General features: G+C 47.3%; 1 protein-coding gene across 1 annotated transcript in view; it reads right to left on the bottom strand.

Annotated features, from left to right (window-relative positions):
* Positions 1 to 18,565, bottom strand: part of LOC119973697 (store-operated calcium entry regulator STIMATE-like) — a 194,117-nt gene that overhangs the window by 162,928 nt on the left and 12,624 nt on the right. Inside the window, exons 2-3 of the mRNA XM_038812072.1 lie at positions 14,805 to 14,853; positions 3,270 to 3,365 (exon numbers count right to left, since the gene is read on the bottom strand). Coding sequence (XP_038668000.1) covers positions 3,270 to 3,365; positions 14,805 to 14,853 — 145 coding nt within the window. The remainder of the gene's footprint in view (positions 1 to 3,269; positions 3,366 to 14,804; positions 14,854 to 18,565) is intronic.

Here is an 18,565-nt window from a genome sequence, read left to right as displayed (position 1 = left end):
TTCCAACTGTAAGGAACCTACATCTGCGTACACCAATCTTTTTTCTTCACAAACCTATAGAAACGATTAGTTTTTATGTTCCCCACACGCTTTCTCTCGTACTCTTAATCAATCCCTTTGGTCTTCCTTTGGTGAATTTTAAACTGCTGCCAATACGCAGGTCTGTTGTCTTTCGTGGCCAATCTGTACACCTCTTCCTTGGATCTAATACTCTCTCTAATTTCCTTTCTAAGTCATGGTTTGGCCAACTTTCCCATTTTACTTTTGCGCCAGTCAGGAATAAACAATTGTTGCAGTTCACCCTTGCGCTGTTTCAATATTTACCATTGTCTATTCACAGTCATCCCTTTAAGTAACATTGCCCAATCTATCAGAGCCAACTTGCACCTCATACCATCAGTTTCCTTTATTAAGATTCAGGACTTAGTCTCAACCAACTGTGCCGTCCTCCAGCTTGATCAAAAATTCTATATTATGGCCGCTCATTTCAGGGAGATTTAGGGAAGGATTACCTGGTTCATATGGGGAGGGAAGGTGACCAGAGTGAGAAAGGTGCTGCTACAGAGGGGAAGGCAGGCAGGGGGTTTGGGTCTCCCGAACCCGATGTACTACTACTGGGCAGCGAATGTGGAGAAGGTGCGGGGCTGGGTCAGAGGGGTTGATTCCCAGTGGGTCAGAATGGAGGAGAGTTTGTGCAGGGGGGCGGGGCTGAAAGCACTAGCAACAGCGCCGCTCCTGATAGCTCCGGGGAAATACTCAGGGAGTCCGGTAATAATAGCCTCATTGAAAATCTGGAGGGAGTTTCGCCAACACTTCGGATTGGGGGCAGGGTCAAGGGAAATGCCGATTCGGGGGAACCACAGGTTTGAGCCAGGGAGGTGGGATGGAAGTTTTCGGAAATGGGAAGAGAAGGGGATTAAGACGCTAAAATATTTGTTTCTTAGAGGTCGGTTTGCAGGATTGAGGGAGCTGGAAGCAAAGTATGGGCTGGAGCAGGGAGAAGTGTTTAGATATACGAAGGTTCAAGATTTTGCCAGGAAGGAGATATAGAGCTTCCCGGAGGAACCGACCTCCACATTGCTGGGGAACATGTTGACAACAAGGGGACTGGAGAAGGGGGTAGTGTCAGCGGTGTACGGAGCTATTTTGGAAGAGGATAAGGCACCACTGGAAGGGATCAAAGCAAAGTGGGAGGAAGAGTTGGGAGAGGTTATAGAGGAGGGGGTCTGGTGTGAGGTGCTCCGGAGAGTAAATGCCTCCACCTCATGTGCGAGGTTGGGGCTGATACAGCTGAAGGTGGTATACAGAGCACACCTCACGAGGGCGAGGATGAGCCGATTCTTTGAAGGAGTAGAAGATGTGTGTGAGCGTTGCGGGGAGAACCCCGCTAATCACGTTTAAATGTTTTGGTCCTGTCCAAAGCTAGGGGAGTACTGGAAGGAGGTTTTTAGGGTAATTTCCAAGGTGGTGCACGTGAAACTGGACCCGGGTCCCTGGGAGGCCATATTAGGGGTGTCGGACCAGCCAGGGTTGGAAATGGGTGCGGAGGCAGATATCGTAGCCTTCGTCTCGTTGATCGCTCGAAGGCGGATCCTGATGGGATGGAGAGCAGCCTCTCCACCCTGTACCCTGGCGTGGCGGGGGGGGACCTGTTGGAATACTTGACCCTTGAGAAGGTTAAGTTTGAACTGAGGGAAAGACGCAGGGGTTCTACAATTCATGGGCATTATTCATTATGCACTTTCAAGAGTTGGATAACATCGAACATTAGTTGGGGGGGGGGGGTGGGAGGGTTGGGGGCTGTGTATATTAAGGATGACTATTGGTAATCCCCGATTCCTATTTGTCATTTGTTTATGTAAACATGCGGGCTGATGTTTGGGGGTTGGTGGGAGGATGGGATCGTTGTTATTGTCATTGGGATTGACATATTTGGTGCTGATTATTGTTTATTGTGGTGGGTATAAATTCGGGAGAAAATGTCAAAAAGGAGAATAAAAATATATATTTTTTAAATTATGGCCGCTCATCTCACACAACTCGATTGCCAATTATTCCTTTCTCATTACCCAGTACCCAGTCTAGGATGGCTCGTTCTCCGGTTGGTTCTTCAATGTATACACTCCAGGAATTCCTCCTCTACTGTATTGTGGGAAATTTTATTTGCCCAATCTTTATGCAGATTTAAATCATCCATAATTACAGATGTTCCTTTATTGCATGTGTCTCTAATTTCCTGTTTAATGCCATTCCCAACATCAGTACTCCAGTTTGGGGGTCTATATACCACCCCCACTAATGTTTTTTGCTCTTTGGTGTTTCTCAGCTCTGCCCACACAAATTCCATATCGTCAGAACTGATACCTTTCCTCAATATTGTGTTGATTTCCTCTTTAATCAGCGATGCAACACCACCACTATCATTTTTGTCTGTCCCGAGCAATAACAGCTGGCCCAGCCAACAATGCTCACAGCCCATGAATGAATAATTTAAAAAATGACAAGTTCCCTTTCAAGCCACACATCATCAAGATTTGGAACTACATCCCATTTCTTCACTTTCGCAGGGTGAAAATCCTGGCACTCTTTTCTGAATAGCTTTGTGGGTGTACCTATACCACATGGACTGCAGTGGTTCATAAAGTCAATTCACTACTGCCTTCTCAAGGGCAATTAGGGATAGGCAATGCCGGTGACACCCACATCCCATGAAAGAATAAAAAAGGTTGGAGAAATCTGGATATTCCTCTTTTGAGTAAGGAGATTTGATAGAGGTGTACAATATTATTACAGTAGACAAAGGTAAGCTAACCCTATTAGCTAATGGTACTTGGTCCTTGGAAAACAGATCTAAGGTTTTGGCTAAAGTTTGGGTGGGTGAGATTGGAGGAATAACTACTTTTAAAGCACTGCCTACAAGAGTAATGAAAATATTCAAATTTTGTTTGATTTACACCTTGTCAAGCACCTTGGCATGTTATGTGCGCTGTACAAGCGACAGTAAGTGACAATGATCAATGACAATCAGTAAATGACAAAGTGAACTATGGGCAGTGGTGACAGGCAAGCTTTGAGCAGCAGCAAATGACAATCAACAGTGAGCGATGGTTAGTGAAAAGTGCTCCGGTTCGTACTCAAAACAAAGGTCACCATCTGTATTCATGAATTTTAAAACTCATGGTAGATTAAAGTGAGCAGAGCCTATGAACACATTTAAACCAAAAACATGGAAAATTGAGATTTAAGACTTTTGAAATGACATCACTCACAGTGAACACGGGTCTTCTTCAGTCAGGTCAGACAAATAGACATTGGCAAAGTGAATAAAGAGCATCCCAATTGCCTGCTTGGAAGTATCCAAGAACCTGTAAAAGCAACAAGTTCAATTATTATTTCTGAAACCAGAAAGTGGCTATGACTCATCTTTCATTACCTCACCCCACAGTAGAAATATCTCCCACTTTTAGCTTTTGACAAAGCGTCATCTGGACTCGAAACGTTAGCTCTTTTGTCTTCCTACAGATGCTGCCAGACTGGAGATTTTCCAGCATTTTCTCTTTTGGTTTCAGATTCCAGCATCCGCAGTAATTTGCTTTTATGCCTATTATTTGTGAAATATTGATTAACACTTGGAAAATAGACAGAGGATTATTGTAATTAAAAACAGTGAAGCAGAATCACCAGCACACTACACTATCTGTATTGTGACTCAGATTTTCAGTAACTGCAAAAGTTCAGAATTCTTGCAGCAATGTCCAACAGCAATTCTGTTCATTTGGTACAACAGGTGGGATGGGGTCAGAGATAGAAAAGCAGAAACACACCGACTCTAGAGGATGGGTGCCAAGGCTGCTTTATGCCTGGAAGGAGGCGGGGAGAGCTGGGTGGAGTGGCTGATAGAGAGCGTGTGTACGCGAAGCTGCAGCTGGAGGTTGCAAGACAAAGAACATAAATCTAGGAATTTGCTCAGCGAGGGGTGAGGTGTTGTTCTGCAGTGGTCCAAGAGAGGGAAGCAGAGACAGCAAGACCCGAGAGCAGACACTGAAGGCAATAATTAGGTGCGAATGTAGGTAACTGGTGAGTTTTAAGGACCCCCCCCTCCCCCACTAAAGTAGTTTCAACCGTTACTGCAATCTTAAATGTATTAAATTCATAGTATTAACAAGTTAAACTCCATAAAAGACTACAGATAATTGTCAAGTGATGATCTAAACTTGAAACAAATTAGTTAAATAAAATCAAAATAAAGATAGCAGCGCAGATGATGTGTTACAGCTGTAGTATTTGGACAATGTTGAATGTGTGTGTGATCCAAAGCAAAACTTGAGATTTGCAAGCAGTGGGAGAACATCCATCTGGAGTGAGGCACAGTGAACCCATCTGGAGTGAGGCACAGTGAACCCATCTGGAGTGAGGCACAGTGAACCCATCTGGAGTGAGGCACAGTGAACCCATCTGGAGTGAGGCACAGTGAACCCATCTGGAGTGAGGCACAGTGAACCCATCTGGAGTGAGGCACAGTGAACCCATCTGGAGTGAGGCACAGTGAACCCATCTGGAGTGAGGCACAGTGAACCCATCTGGAGTGAGGCACAGCCAGCATGAGTGTGGGTTTAGGGAATCTGGAGTAGAGTGAGAATTTGGTGCAGAGGGGAGGGAGGTATTTTTTCTCCTTGCTTTCTAATTTTTAAATCTTCAGAGAATGGACTTGTCCTGCTGGACTAGTAGAGAACAGAAGGCGGAGAGAGCTGATTGGTAAGTCGTGGATAAGGTTAAGTATTCAATACTTCTGTCACTAAGAGTTTGAGAGGTCTTTTGGTGGGATATAGGGCTATATGCGGTAGTAACGAGGCAAATGGAAGAAGGGCCCTAGAGAATTGGATACAATCTGATATTATGCTTATTCTAAAACTTTAATATAAGGGGGCAACACATGGCAGGAGAGCTCAAAGTCATGGTTTGTTCCTTGTGCTCTATATGGGAGACTGGAAACATTTCCAGTACCCAGGGTCAGCAGGAAGTGCTCTAGCTGCAGCTCCTGGAAGCCCAGGTTTCAGAGCTGGAGGTGGATCGGGACATTGTGGACCATCCGCAAATCTGAGTGTCGTGGATAGCACGTATAGAGAGGTGGTTACACTGCAGCCTCAGACTCCACAGGCAGGAAGGGAATGGATGACCATCAGGCAATGCAAGAGGGCTAGGCAGGCACTGCTGGAATCTCCTGTAGCCATTTGCCTGCAAAACAGATATACTGCTTTGGACACAGTTGAGGGTAATGACCTCTAAGGGGAAAGAAGCACCAGCCTAATTCGCTGTACCACAGTTGGTTCTGCTACAGAGGGGAGGAGCACAAAATGTGGTAATGCAATAGTTTGTGGGCAACACGGTAGCACAAGTGATTAGCACTGTGGCTTCACAGCGCCAGGGTCCCAGGTTCGATTCACTGCTGGGTCACTGTCTGTGCGGAGTCTGCACATTCTCCCCGTGTCTGCGTGGGTTTCTTCCGGGTGCTCCACTTTCCTCCCACAGTCCAAAGACGTGCAGGTTAGGTGGATTGCCCATGATAAATTGCCCTTAGTGACCAAAAAAGGTTAGATGGGGTTATTGGGTTGCGGGGATGGGGTGGAAGTGAGGGCTTAGATGGGTCGGTGCAGACTCGATGGGCCGAATGGCCTCCTTCTGCACTGTATGTTCTGTTATAGGGGATTCAATTGTAAGGGGAACAGATAGGTGCTTCTCATAGAATTTACAGTGCAGAAGGGGGCCATTCGGCCCATCGAGTCTGCACCGGCTCTTGGAAAGAGCACCCTACCCAAGGTCAACACCTCCACCCTATCCCCATAACCCAGTAACCCCACCCAACACCAAGGGCAATTTTGGACACTAAGGGCAATTTACCATGGCCAATCCACCTAACCTGCACATCTTTGGACTGTGGGAGGAAACTGGAGCACCCGGAGGAAACCCAAGCACACACGGGGAGGATGTGCAGACTCCGCACAGACAGTGACCCAAGCCGGAATCGAACCTGGGACCCTGGAGCTGTGAAGCAATTGTGCTAACCACTATGCTACCATGCTGCCCCGTTCTGTCACCATAAACAGGACTCCAGGATGGTATGTTGCCTCCCTGGTGCCCGTTCAAGGTGTCTCGGAGCGGTAACAGGACGTTCTAGAGGGGGAATGTGTACAGCAAGTAGTCGTGGTACACGTTGGTTAAAAAAAGGGATGAGGTCCTAAAAGCAGATATAGGGAATGAGGAAGAAAGTTGAGAATTCGGTCGCCAAAGGTAGTGATCCCAGTGCCATGTGCTAGCCAGAGTCAAAATAGCAGGATATATCAGATGAATACATGGCTGAAGAGATGAGGGGTGGGGGATTTCAGATTCCAGGGGCATTGGGACCAATTCTGAGGAAGGTGGAACCTGTACAAACTGGATTGGATTGGATTAATTTATTGTCACGTGTACGGAGGTACAGTGAAAAGTATTTTTCTGCGAGCACCTCAACAGATCATTAAGTACATGAAAATAAAATTAAAAGAAAATACATAATAGGGCAACACAATGTAACTACATAAACACTGGCATCAGGTGAAGCATACGGGGTGTGGTGTTAATCAGGTCAGTTCACAAGAGAGTCGTTTAGGAGTGTGTGAACAGCAGGGATGGAAGAAGTTGGAAGAGTGAGGTGGGTGGGAGGAGTCTTTGATTATGCTGTCCACATAAACCCCCCCCCCCGAGGGCAATGGTGATGAGATTCCACAGGTACTTGGACAAGGAGCGTATTTTACAGTGGGCCAGGCAGACACGGAGCTGTAAATGGGAGAACAGTATCCTGCGGATCTATCAGGACTTGAGTGTCGAGGTGGCCAGGAAAAGAGCGGGGTTTAATCAAATAAAGTCGACCATTTTTAAGAAAAAGGTGAAGTTTGGACTGCTGTATTCGGCCCATCTCTGGGTCACGTATGAGGAGCAACATTTTTATTTTGAGTCGCCTGAGGAAGCGATGGACGTCATGAAAAGAAAAGGACTGGTGTGGACTGAGGAACAAAGAACAAAGAAAATTACAGCACAGGAACAGGCCATTCGGCCCTCCCAGCCTGCGCCGATCCAGATCCTTTATCTAAACCTGTCTCCTATTTTCCAAGGTCTATTTCCCTCTGTTGCTGCCCGTTCATATACCTGTCTAGATGCCTCTTAAATGATGCTATCGTGCCCGCCTCTACCACCTCCGCTGGCAAAGCGTTCCAGGCACCCACCACCCTCTGCGTAAAAAACTTTCCACGCACATCTCCCTTAAACTTTCCCTCTCTCACCTTGAAATCGTGACCCCCTTGTAACTGACACCCCCACTCTTGGAAAAAGCTTGTTGCTATCCACCCTGTCCATACCTCTCATAATTTTGTATACCTCAATCAGGTCCCCCCTCAACCTCCGTCTTTCCAACGAAAACAATCCTAATCTACTCAACCTTTCTTCATAGCTAGCACCCTCCATACCAGGCAACATCCTGGTGAACCTCCTCTGCACCCTCTCTAAAGCATCCACATCCTTCTGGTAATGTGGCGGCCAGAACTGCACGCAGTATTCCAAATGTGGCCTAACCAAAGTCCTAGACAACTGTAACATGATCTGCCTACTCTTGTACTCAATACCCCCGTCCGATGAAGGCAAGCATGCTGTATGCCTTCTTGACCACTCTATCAACCTGCGTTGCCACCTTCAGGGTACAATGCACGTGAACTCCCAGATCTCTCTGCACATCAATTTTCCCCAGGACCCTTCCATTGACCATATAGTCCGCTCTTGAATTTGATCTTCCAAAATGCATCACCTCACATTTGCCTGGATTGAACTCCATCTGCCATTTCTCTGCCCAACTCTCCAATCTATCTATATTTTGTTGTATTCTCTGACAGTCCTCCTCGCTATCTGCAACTCCACCAATCTTAGTATCATCTGCAAACTTGATAATCAGACCACCTATACCTTCCTCCAGGTCATTTATGTAGATCACAAACAACAGTGGTCCGAGCACGGATCCCTGTGGAACACTAGTCACCTTTCTCCATTTTGAGACACTCCCTTCCACCACTACTCTCTGTCTCCTGTTGCCCAGCCAGTTCTTTATCCATCTAGCTAGTACACCCTGAACCCCATACGACTTCACTTTTGCCATCAACCTGCCATGGGAAACCTTATCAAACGCCTTACTAAAGTCCATGTATATGACATCTGCAGCCCTTCCCTCATCAATTAACTTTGTCACTTCCTCAAAGAATTCAATTAGGTTTGTAAGACATGACCTTCCTTGCACAAAACCATGCTGCCTATCACTGATAAGTCTATTTTCTTCCAGATGTGAATAGATCCTATCCCTCAGTATCTTCTCCAACAGTTTGCCTACCACTGACGTCAAGCTCACAGGTCTGTAATTCCCTGGATTTTCCCTGCTACCCTTCATAAACAAAGGGACAACATTAGCAATTCTCCAGTCCTCCAGGACCTCACCCGTGCTCAAGGATGCTGCAAAGATATCTGTTAAGGCCCCAGCTATTTCGACCCTCGCTTCCCTCAGTAACCTGGGATAGATTCCATCCGGTCCTGGGGACTTGTCCACCTTAATGTCTTTTAGAATACCCAAAACTTCCCCTTTCCGTATGACAACTTGATCTAGAGTATTTAAACATCCATCCCTAGCCTCAACATCCGTCTTGTCCCTCTCCTTTGTGAATACTGATGCAAAGTACTCATTAAGAATCTCACCCATTTCCTCTGACTCCACGCATAAATTCCCTCTCTTGTCTTTGAGTGGGCCAATCCTTTCCCTAGTTACCCTCTTGCTCCTTACATACGAATAAAAGGCTTTGGGATTTTCCTTAACCCTGTAAGCCAAAGATATTTCATGACCCCTTTTAGCCCTTTCTATTGCGCGTTTGAGATTCGTCCTACTTTCCCGATATTCCTCCAAAGCTTCATCAGTTTTGAGTCGCCTCGATCTTACATATGCTTCCTTTTTCATCTTAGCTAGTCTCACAATTTCACCCGTCATCCATGGTTCCCTAATCTTGCCATTTCTATCTCTCATTTTCACAGGGACATGTCTGCCCTGCACTCTAATCAACCTTTCCTTAAAAGACTCCCACATTTCAAATGTGGATTTACCCTTAAACAGCTGCTCCCAATCCACATTCCCTGGCTCCTGCCGAATTTTGTTATACTCTGCCTTTCCCCAATTTAGCACTCTTCCTTTCGGACCACTCTTGTCCATGAGTATTCTAAAACTTACGGAACTGTGATCGCTATTCCCAAAGTAATTACCGACTGAAACATCAACCACCTGGCCGGGATCATTCCCCAATACCAGGTCCAGTATGGCCCCTTCCCGAGTTGGACTATTTACATACTGCTCTAAAAAACTCTCCTGGATGCTCCTTACAAACTCTGCTCCATCTACGCCTCCAACACTCCATGAATCCCATTCAATGTTGGGGAAGTTAAAATCTCCCATCACAACCACCCTATTGCTCCTACATTTCTCTATAATCTGTCTGCATATGTGTACCTCTACGTCATGCTCACTTTTGGGAGGCCTGTAGTAAAGTCCCAACAATGTTACTGCACCCTTCCTATTTCTTAGCTCCACCCATATTGCCTCAGTGCTCGAATCCTCTATCGTGCCCTCCTTAATCACAGCTGTGATATCATCTCTGACGAGTAATGCAACTCCTCCACCCCTTCTACCTCCCTCTCTATCCCTCCTGAAGCATCTATACCCTGGGATATTCAGTTGCCAGTCCTGGCCTTCCCTCAACCAAGTCTCAGTAATACCAATAAAATCATATTCCCAGGTACTGATCCAAGCCCTAAGTTCATCTGCCTTATCTGCTACTTTGCTGCAACGTTCACGTTTTTAAAAAGTTTCTTGTTTTTTGTTTGTTGGACGTTATTTGTAAATATTGTAAATATTGATGTGGGGCCAGTTGCAGAGCTGAGAGAGTCAAAGTTCACATTTGCATTGATGGGGTATGGAGGTGTGTGTTTGTTAGATGCTGCATCTTCTGTTTGATCTTTTCTTTGTTTATCTTTTTTTGTCTAGGGCAATTGGGTTGGGACTGGTTTTTCATTTGAATGTGTGTGTATGAGCGGGGGGGGGGGGGCAACAACAGGTGGGAGAATGTCTGGCGCCAGAGGAAGGGGCCACCAAGCTTGCTGGGTGGGCTAGCTCATGGAAGCGCAGTGGGGGGTGAGCAGATGTTAGGTTGACCGAAGATTTACATTGTGCTGTTACTAAGGGGGGGGGAAATGTTCTGCTGACGAGGGAGGGGCTTTTGCTGAGGGACAGAGAGGAGGTCGGGGGCGGAGGCTGCCTGGGGCGCGGGCTGGAGACTGGCCCAAGAAAGATGATGGCTGATCGGCGAAGGAGGTGGCGATGAGCCCCCCCAGCCAGGCTGGTCACCTGGAATGTACGAGGACTAAATGGGCCCGTTAAGAGAGCACGCGTGTTCGCGCATCTGCAGGGACTGAAGGCAGACGTGGTAATGCTACAGGAGATGCACCTTAGAGTAACTTATCAGGGTAAGGAAGGGATTGGTCGAACAGGCTTTTCACTCGGACCTGGACTTGAAGACGAGAGAGGTCACGATCCTGATTAATAAGCAAATGACGTTTGAGACGGGAAGAATAGTTACGGATGTGGGAGGCTGATACATTATGGTCAGTGGGACGCTGGACTGGGTGCAGGTGGTACAAGTAAATGTGCATGCGCCAAATTGGGATGATGTGGAGTTTATAAAGAGGATGCTGGGGAAGAGATCAGACCCAAATTCACAAAAGTTGGTTATGGGAGGGGACTTCAACACAGTTATTGACCCTGGTCTAGACCGGTCGAGTTCAAAGACGAGCAGGGTGCCAGCAATGGCAAAGGAGCTAAAGGGGCTCATGGAGCAAATGTGAGGGGTGGACCCACGGAGATTTGGGCAGCCGAGAGTGAAGGAGTTCTCCTTCTACTCATACGTGCATAAAGTGTACTCCCGGATTGATTTTTTTATTTTGAGCAGGGTTCTACTGACGGGGGTGGTGGACACGGGGTACTCGGAGATTACAATCTCAGATCATGCACCGCACTGGGTTGACCTACAGGTTGGCAGGACAGTAGCCAGCGTACTGGAGACTGGATGTGGGACTTTTAGCTGATGAGGAGGTGTGCAGGCGGTTGAGGAAATGTATTCAGAACTGCCTGGAAGTCAACGACACAGGGGACGTTTCGGCAGCGGTGGTCTGGGAGGCATTGAACACGGTTGTTAGAGGGGAGCTGATCTCGATACGGGGCCACAGGGAGAAGGTAGACAGGGCAGAGACGGACCGACTGGTAAAGGAGATATTACAGGTCGACAGGAGGTATGCGGAGACCCCAGAGGTAAGGCTTTTAAGGCATCGGCGGAGGCTACAGGCAGAGTTTGGCTTGTTAACCACAGGGAGGGCAATAGAAAAGCTGAGAAAGGCGAAGGGGGCGATTTATGAGCATGGAGAGAAGGCCAGCAGAATGCTTGCACAGCAGCTTGGAGAGGGAGGCAGCCAGGGATATAGGGAAAGTAAAGGGCGGGGACGGGAACCTGGTTGGAGACTCAGCAGGGGTGAATAAGGCGTTTAAGGAGTTTTACAGTCGGCTGTATGGGTCGGAACCCCCAGCTGTGCCGGAGATGAGGCACTTCTTAGGGGGGGCTGAATTTCCCGAAGGTGGGCAAGGGACTGGTAGAAGGTAGTGGTCGCAATGGTTGCAGAGAAGGCTTTTGATCAAGTAGAATGGGAATATCTGTGGGAGGTACTGGGACGCCGATGTGGTCTTCAATTTGTAATAATCATCAGTTTGCCCCGGGAAGGATGGATGCAGGGTTTTGGAGATGGCAGAGAGCAGGGATTGAGGGGGTTCAGATTTGGGCGGGCCTTTATTGACTGGGTCAGGTTGTTGTATCAGGCTCCTGTGGTGAGAGTACGGACAGATAGGACAACATCGGACTATTTTAGGCTGCATCGGGGGACGAGACAGGGATGCCCCCTCTCCCCACTGTTGTTCGCGTTATCCATGGAGTCGCTGGCAATTGCGCTGAGAGCTTCAAGGGGTTGGATCCGGGGGGGAATGGAACACATTGTCTCGCTTTATGCAGATGACCTGCTCCTGTATGTATCGGCCTCATTAGGGGGAACGGAAGCAATTGAGAGGATTCTGGGTGAATTTGGCCGGGTTTTGGGGGTATAAACTAAATATGGGAAAAAGTGAGATGCTTATGGTCCAGGCAAGGGGCAGGAGAGGCGATTGGGGGAGCTGCCGTTTAGAGTGGTAGGTGGAAGCTTTTGGTACCTAGGCATCCAGGTGGCGCGGGAATGGGAACGGTGGCACAAGCTGGAGCTTTGATAACAGCGCCTCTGCCCTCCCGCCGGCATGGTACTCCACCAGCCCTGTGGTGGTGGTGGTCCTGAGGGTCTGGGGGCAATGGAGGAGGCATGTGGGAACGGAGGGAGCATCGATGTGAGTTTTACAGTCGGCTGTATGGGTCGGAACCCCCAGCTGGGCCGGAGATGAGGCACTTCTTAGGTGGGGCTGAATTTCCCGAAGGTGGGCAAGGGACTGGTAGAAGGTAGTGGTCGCAATGGTTGCAGAGAAGGCTTTTGATCAAGTAGAATGGGAATATCTGTGGGAGGTACTGGGACGCCGATGTGGTCTCCAATTTGTAATAATCATCAGTTTTCCCCGGGAAGGATGGATGCAGGGTTTTGGAGATGGCAGAGAGCAGGGATTGAGAGGAAGGGGGATATGTTTATAGAAGGGAGCTTTCCTAGCTTGAGGGTGCTGGAGGAGAAATTTGGATTGGCAGGAGGAAACAAATTTAGGTACCGGCAAGTGCAAGACTTCCTACATCGGCAGGTTTCAACCTTCCCGCTCCTACCACCAAGGGGGATACAGGTCAGGGTAGTTTCCAGAGTGTGGGTGGGACAAGGGAGGGTCTCTGACATCTACAAGGAACTCATGGGGTCAGAGGGGACGTAGACGGAGGAGCTGAAGCGCAAGTGGGAAGAGGAGTTGGAAGGAGAAATAGAGGATGGTCTCTGGACAAGCGCATTGAGCAGAGTCAACGCGTCCACACCATGTGCCAGGCTCAGCCTGATACAATTCAAGGTCGTTCACCGTGCCCACGTGACAGTGGCCCGGATGAGCAGGTTCTTTGGGGTGGAAGATACGTGTGCAAGGTGTGCGGGAGGACCAGCGAACCATGTTCACATGTTCAGGAATGCCCAAAGCTTAGGGGATTCTTGCAGGGGTTTGCGGATGTCATGTCCAAGGTATTAAAAACAAGGGCGGCAATGAGTCCAGAGGTGGTGATTTTCGGAGTGTCGGAAAATCCGGGAGGGGAAAGAAGCGGACGTTTTGGCCTTTGCTTCCCTGGTAGCCGGAGACGGATACTAATAGCTTGGAGGGACCCGAAGCCCCCGAAGTCGGAGACCTGGCTATCGGGCATGGCTAGCTTTCTCTGCTTGGAGAAAATCAAGTTTGTCTTGAGAGGGTCAACATTAGGGTTCGCCCGGAGGTGGCAGCCGTTCGTCGACTTCTTTGCGGCAAATTAAACGTCAGCAGAAGGGGGGTGGGGGTGGCGGTTAGCTTAGTTTAGAGTAGGGGGTTAGTAAAGGCGGGACCTGTCAGGGAGGAAGGCGGCTTTTGCACAATGTCTATAAATTCATGTACATTGTTTACTTTGTTGTTGTAAAACCATAAATACTTTAATAAAATGTTTATTAAAAAAAGAGAGTTAATATTACCACACAAATATTGAAATAGGAGGATAATGCAAATGAATGTGCATTGCTGGAAAGTTGGTGCAGGAGGGAGGGCAAGGGAATCAGCACAGAGGGAGATGGGACCTGCACAAGCCAGATGGGTTGCACCAAAATTGAGAGCAAATTCCTTGTAGGACGATTTGCAAGAGCTATCGGGAGAGTTTAAATTAACTTGGCAGGGGTGTGTAATACCAGAGATGTATACCAAGATACACCTGGGAGAGGTAGGTGGCACCAGAATAGGAAATAAGTTAATACAAGAATACAAAGAAAGGGAAAAAGTACTGAAGTCTAAATCAAGGTTACTGCGTGTGTATGTGAATGCATGAGTGTGATAAGTAAAAGTGAGTTACAGGCACAGTTAACATGTGGAAATATGATTTTGTGGCTATACGCGAGACCTGGCTCAAAGAAAGGCTGTTAAATATTCCTTGGAGAGCATTGCAGTGCTGGAGAAAACGAATGTTCCAGAGGGGTGAAAGGTAACACATTTGACAACAGCAAAGGAACAAAAAGAGGTGCAATTATTTTAATTGGTGTATTTAAAAGGCCACCAACTAACGAGAAGGACGTAGAGAAAGAAATTTGTAAGAAATTACAGAGTTGCAAAAATTAAAGAGTAGTTATAATGGAGGATCAATTATCCAAATATACATTGGAATAGAACAATAGAAAACAATAGAAAAAGTAGTGTCAAGGGCAGAGAGTTCCTAAAATGTCTCGAGAAAATTTTCTGCAGCATATGTTTCCAGTCCAACATGAACTGGTTCTTGGGGGTGAATTGGCCAAGTGGAAAAAATGGCAATAAGGCAACATTTAGAGAAGAGTGATCATTATATAATAAGGTTTAGGCTGGCTATGTAAAAGAACAACAATCCAGAGCAAGAATAATTAACTTGGGAAAAGCTGGCTTAAATGGGGTAAGAATAGATCAATAGGGATGATCATTTTAACAACAGAGTAATACTCACCATATCTTCCACGGTCGCCTCTCATGCTTTGGCTCTCGGAAACGTTTCACTGCAAGAAACAAAGCAATGTATCAATTTAAAACATATTCTAAATTAAATGCTAATTATTTTGCATGTGAAAATGTAATCTCACTTAATATAGGATTAGAGAATATTCAGCACGCTGGCCTAACTTAACTACATCAAACTTTTTAGTTCCTGTGGCAGCAAGTTACAGGTTCTCACCATTCTATGGGTGAGGAAGTTTTTTCTGAATTTCCAACTGGATTTCGTGGTGACTATCTTACATTGATGGTCTTTAATTATACTCTCTCTCCACAAGAGAAAACATTTTCTCTGTATTGTGATCAAAGTTAAAAAAATGGTAAATATATTATAGTGTATTTGCACTGAGTGCTGAATTTGGTACATTTGAGTGCGACAGTGAGAGTTTGGTGACTGAGGGAGTGCTGAATTTGGTTCATTTGAGTGCTACAATGAGAGTGACTAGGAGGAATTGAGTGCTACAATGAGAGTTTGGTGACTGAGGGAGTGCTGAATTTGGTTCATTTGAGTGCTACAGTGAGAGTTTGGTGACTGAGGGAGTGCTGAATTTGGTTCATTTGAGTGCTACAATGAGAGTTTGGTGACTGAGGGAGTGCTGAATTTGGTTCATTTGAGTGCTACAATGAGAGTTTGGTGACTGAGGGAGTGCTGAATTTGGTTCATTTGAGTGCTACAGTGAGAGTTTGGTGATTGAGGGAGTTTGGTGATTGAGGGAGTTTGGTGATTGAGGGAGTTTGGTGATTGAGGGAGTAAGGTGCTCCTTTCATTTCATTTCCTACATTTTCTCAAAGAGCGAGAAGGGAGCCAGGAGTTTACAGAGAGTGCAGCTGACTGGGAGCAGAGTCGGAGGGCGGAGGTCCAGTTGGTCCACAGGGCAGCTATATTCTGTAAGGAAAGAGGGGATGGAGGCTAGGACAGTTGCATGCTCCTCCTGTAGGATGTGAGTGGTGAGGGATACCACCGGTGTCCCCGCTGACTATACCTGTGGGAAGTGCAGCCAACTCCAGCTCCTCAGAGACCGTGTTAGGGAACTGGAGCTATCATAGAATTTACAGTGTAGAAGGAGGCCATTCGGCCCATCAAGTCTGCACCGGCTCTTGGAAAGAGCACCCTACCCAAGGTCAACACCTCCACCCTATCCTCATAACCCCAACCAACACTAAGGGCAATTTTGGACACTAAGGGCAATTTATCATGGCCAATCCACCTAACCTGCACATCTTTGGACTTTGGGAGGAAACCGGAGCACCCGGAGGAAACCCACGCACACACGGGGAGGATGTGCAGACTCCACACAGACAGTGACCCAAGCTGGAATTGAACCTGGGACCCTGGAGCTGTGAAGCAATTATGCTATCCACAATGCTACCGTGCTGCCCCAAGCTGATGAACTTCAGATCATTCGGGAGGCAGAGGGGGTTATAGAGAAGAGTTACAGAGAGGTAACCACACCCAAGGTACAGGACTAGTGTAGCTGGGTTACAGTCAGGGGAAAAAAAACAAACAGGCAGACAGTGCAGGGATCCCTTGTGGCCATTTCCCTTCAAAACAAGTACACCGTTTTGGATGCTGCTGGGGGGGGGGGGGGGGGGGGGGGGGGGGGGGGGGGGGGATGACCTACCGGGGGGAAGGCCCTAGCGGCCAGGGCTCAGAAGGGAAAGAGGGAGAATAGAAAAGGTCTAATAGGAGATTCAATGGTTAGCAGAATAGATAGGAGATTATGTGGTCGCAAGCGAGACTCCTGGAAGGTATGTTGCCTCCCGGGTGCCAGGGATGTCTCGGATCGTGCCTTCAGGATTCTGAAGGGGGAGGGTGAGCAGCCTGTAGTCGTGGTGCACATCGGTACCAACAACAACGTAGGTAGGAAAAGGGGTGTGAATGTAATAAACAAGTTCAGGGAATTAGGCTGGAAATTAAAAGCCAGGACAGACAGTTGTCATCACTGGATTGTTGCCGGTGCCACGTGATAGCGAGGCTGGGAATAGGGAGAGATGGCTCTCAGTGGCTGCAGGAATGGTGTAGGAGGGAGGGCTTCAGATATTTGGATAATTGGAGCGCATTGTGGGGAAGGTGGGACCTGTACAAGCACAACGGGTTGCATCTGAACCAGAGGGGCACCAATATCCTGGGAGGGAGGTTTTTTAGTACTCTTCAGGAGGGTTTAAACTAATTTGGCTGGGGAATGGGAACCGGATTTGTAGTCCAGCAATTAAGGAAGCTGATACTCAGGACGCCAAAGCGTGCATTGAGGCAGTGGGTAAGGTAACACTAACAAAGGAGAGTACTTGCAGGCACGGAGATGGGTTGAAGTGTGTATACTGTAGATGTGGTGGCCATCACGGAAACTTGGATAGAAGAGGGGCAAAATGGTTGTTGGAGGTCCCTGGTTATAGATGTTTCAATAAGATTAGGGAGGGTAGTAAAAGAGATGGGGGGTGTTGCATTATTAATTAGAGATAGTATAATAGCTGCAGAAAGGCAGTTTGAGGAGGATCTGCCGACTGAGGTAGTATGGGTTGATGTCAGAAATAGGAAATGGGCAGTCACTTTGTTGGGAGTTTTCTATAGGCCCCCAATAGCAGCAGAGATGTGGAGGAACAGACTGGGAAACAGATTTTGGAAAGGCGCAGAAGTCACAGGGTAGTAGTCATGGGTGACTTCAACTTCCCAAACATTGAGTGGAAACTCTTCAGATCAAATAATTTGGATGGGGTGGTGTTTATGCAGTGCGTCCAGGAAGCTTTTCTAACACAGTATGTAGATTGTCCGACCAGAGGGGAGGCCATATTGGATTTGGTACTTGGTAATGAACCAGAGCAAGTGATAGATTTGTTAGTGGGGGAGCATTTTGGAGGTAGTGACCACAATTCTGTGACTTCACTTTAGTAATGGAGAGGGATAGGTGTGTGCAACAGGGCAAGGTTTACAATTGGGGGAAGGGTAAATACAATGCTGTCAGACAAGAATTGAAGTGCATAAGTTGGGAACATAGGCTGTCAGGGAAGGACACAAGTGAAATGTGGAACTTGTTCGAGGAAACAGGTACTGCATGTCTTTGATATGTATGTCCCTGTCAGGCAGAGAAGAGATGGTCAAGTGAGGGAACCATGGTTGACAAGAGAGGTGAATGTCTTGTTAAGAGGAAGGAAACGATTTATGTAAGGCTGAGGAAACAAGATTCAGACAGGGCGCTGGAGGGATACAAGATAGCCAGGAGGGAACTGAAGAAAGGGATTAGGAGAGCTAAGAGAGGGCATGAAAAATCTTTGGCGGGTAGGATCAAGGAAAACCTCAAAGCCTTTTACACATATATGAGAAATATGAGAATGACTAGAGCGAGGGTAGGTCCGATCAAGGACAGTAGTGGGAGATTGTGTATTGAGTCTGAAGAGATAGGAGAGGTCCTGAACGAGTACTTTTTCTTCCGTATTTACAACGAGAGGGGCCATATTGTTGGAGAGGACAGTGTGGAAACAGACTGGTAAGCTTGAGGAGATACTTGTTAGGAAGGAAGGTGTGTTGGGCATTTTGAAAAACTTGAGGATTGACAGGCCCCCGGGCCTGACGGGATCTATCCAAGGATTCTATGGAAGCGGAGACGAAATTGCAGAGCCGTGGCATGATCTTTTCGTCCTCACTGTCAACAGGGGTGATACCAGGGGAGTGGAGAGTGGCGAATGTCGTGCCCTGTTCAAAAAGGAATATGATCACCCTGG

Source organism: Scyliorhinus canicula, chromosome 11 (assembly GCF_902713615.1).
Source record: "Scyliorhinus canicula chromosome 11, sScyCan1.1, whole genome shotgun sequence".
NCBI lineage: Eukaryota > Metazoa > Chordata > Chondrichthyes > Carcharhiniformes > Scyliorhinidae > Scyliorhinus > Scyliorhinus canicula.
The sequence above is the reverse complement of the archived record's forward strand: the minus strand, read 5'-3'. Positions and strand labels throughout refer to the sequence as shown.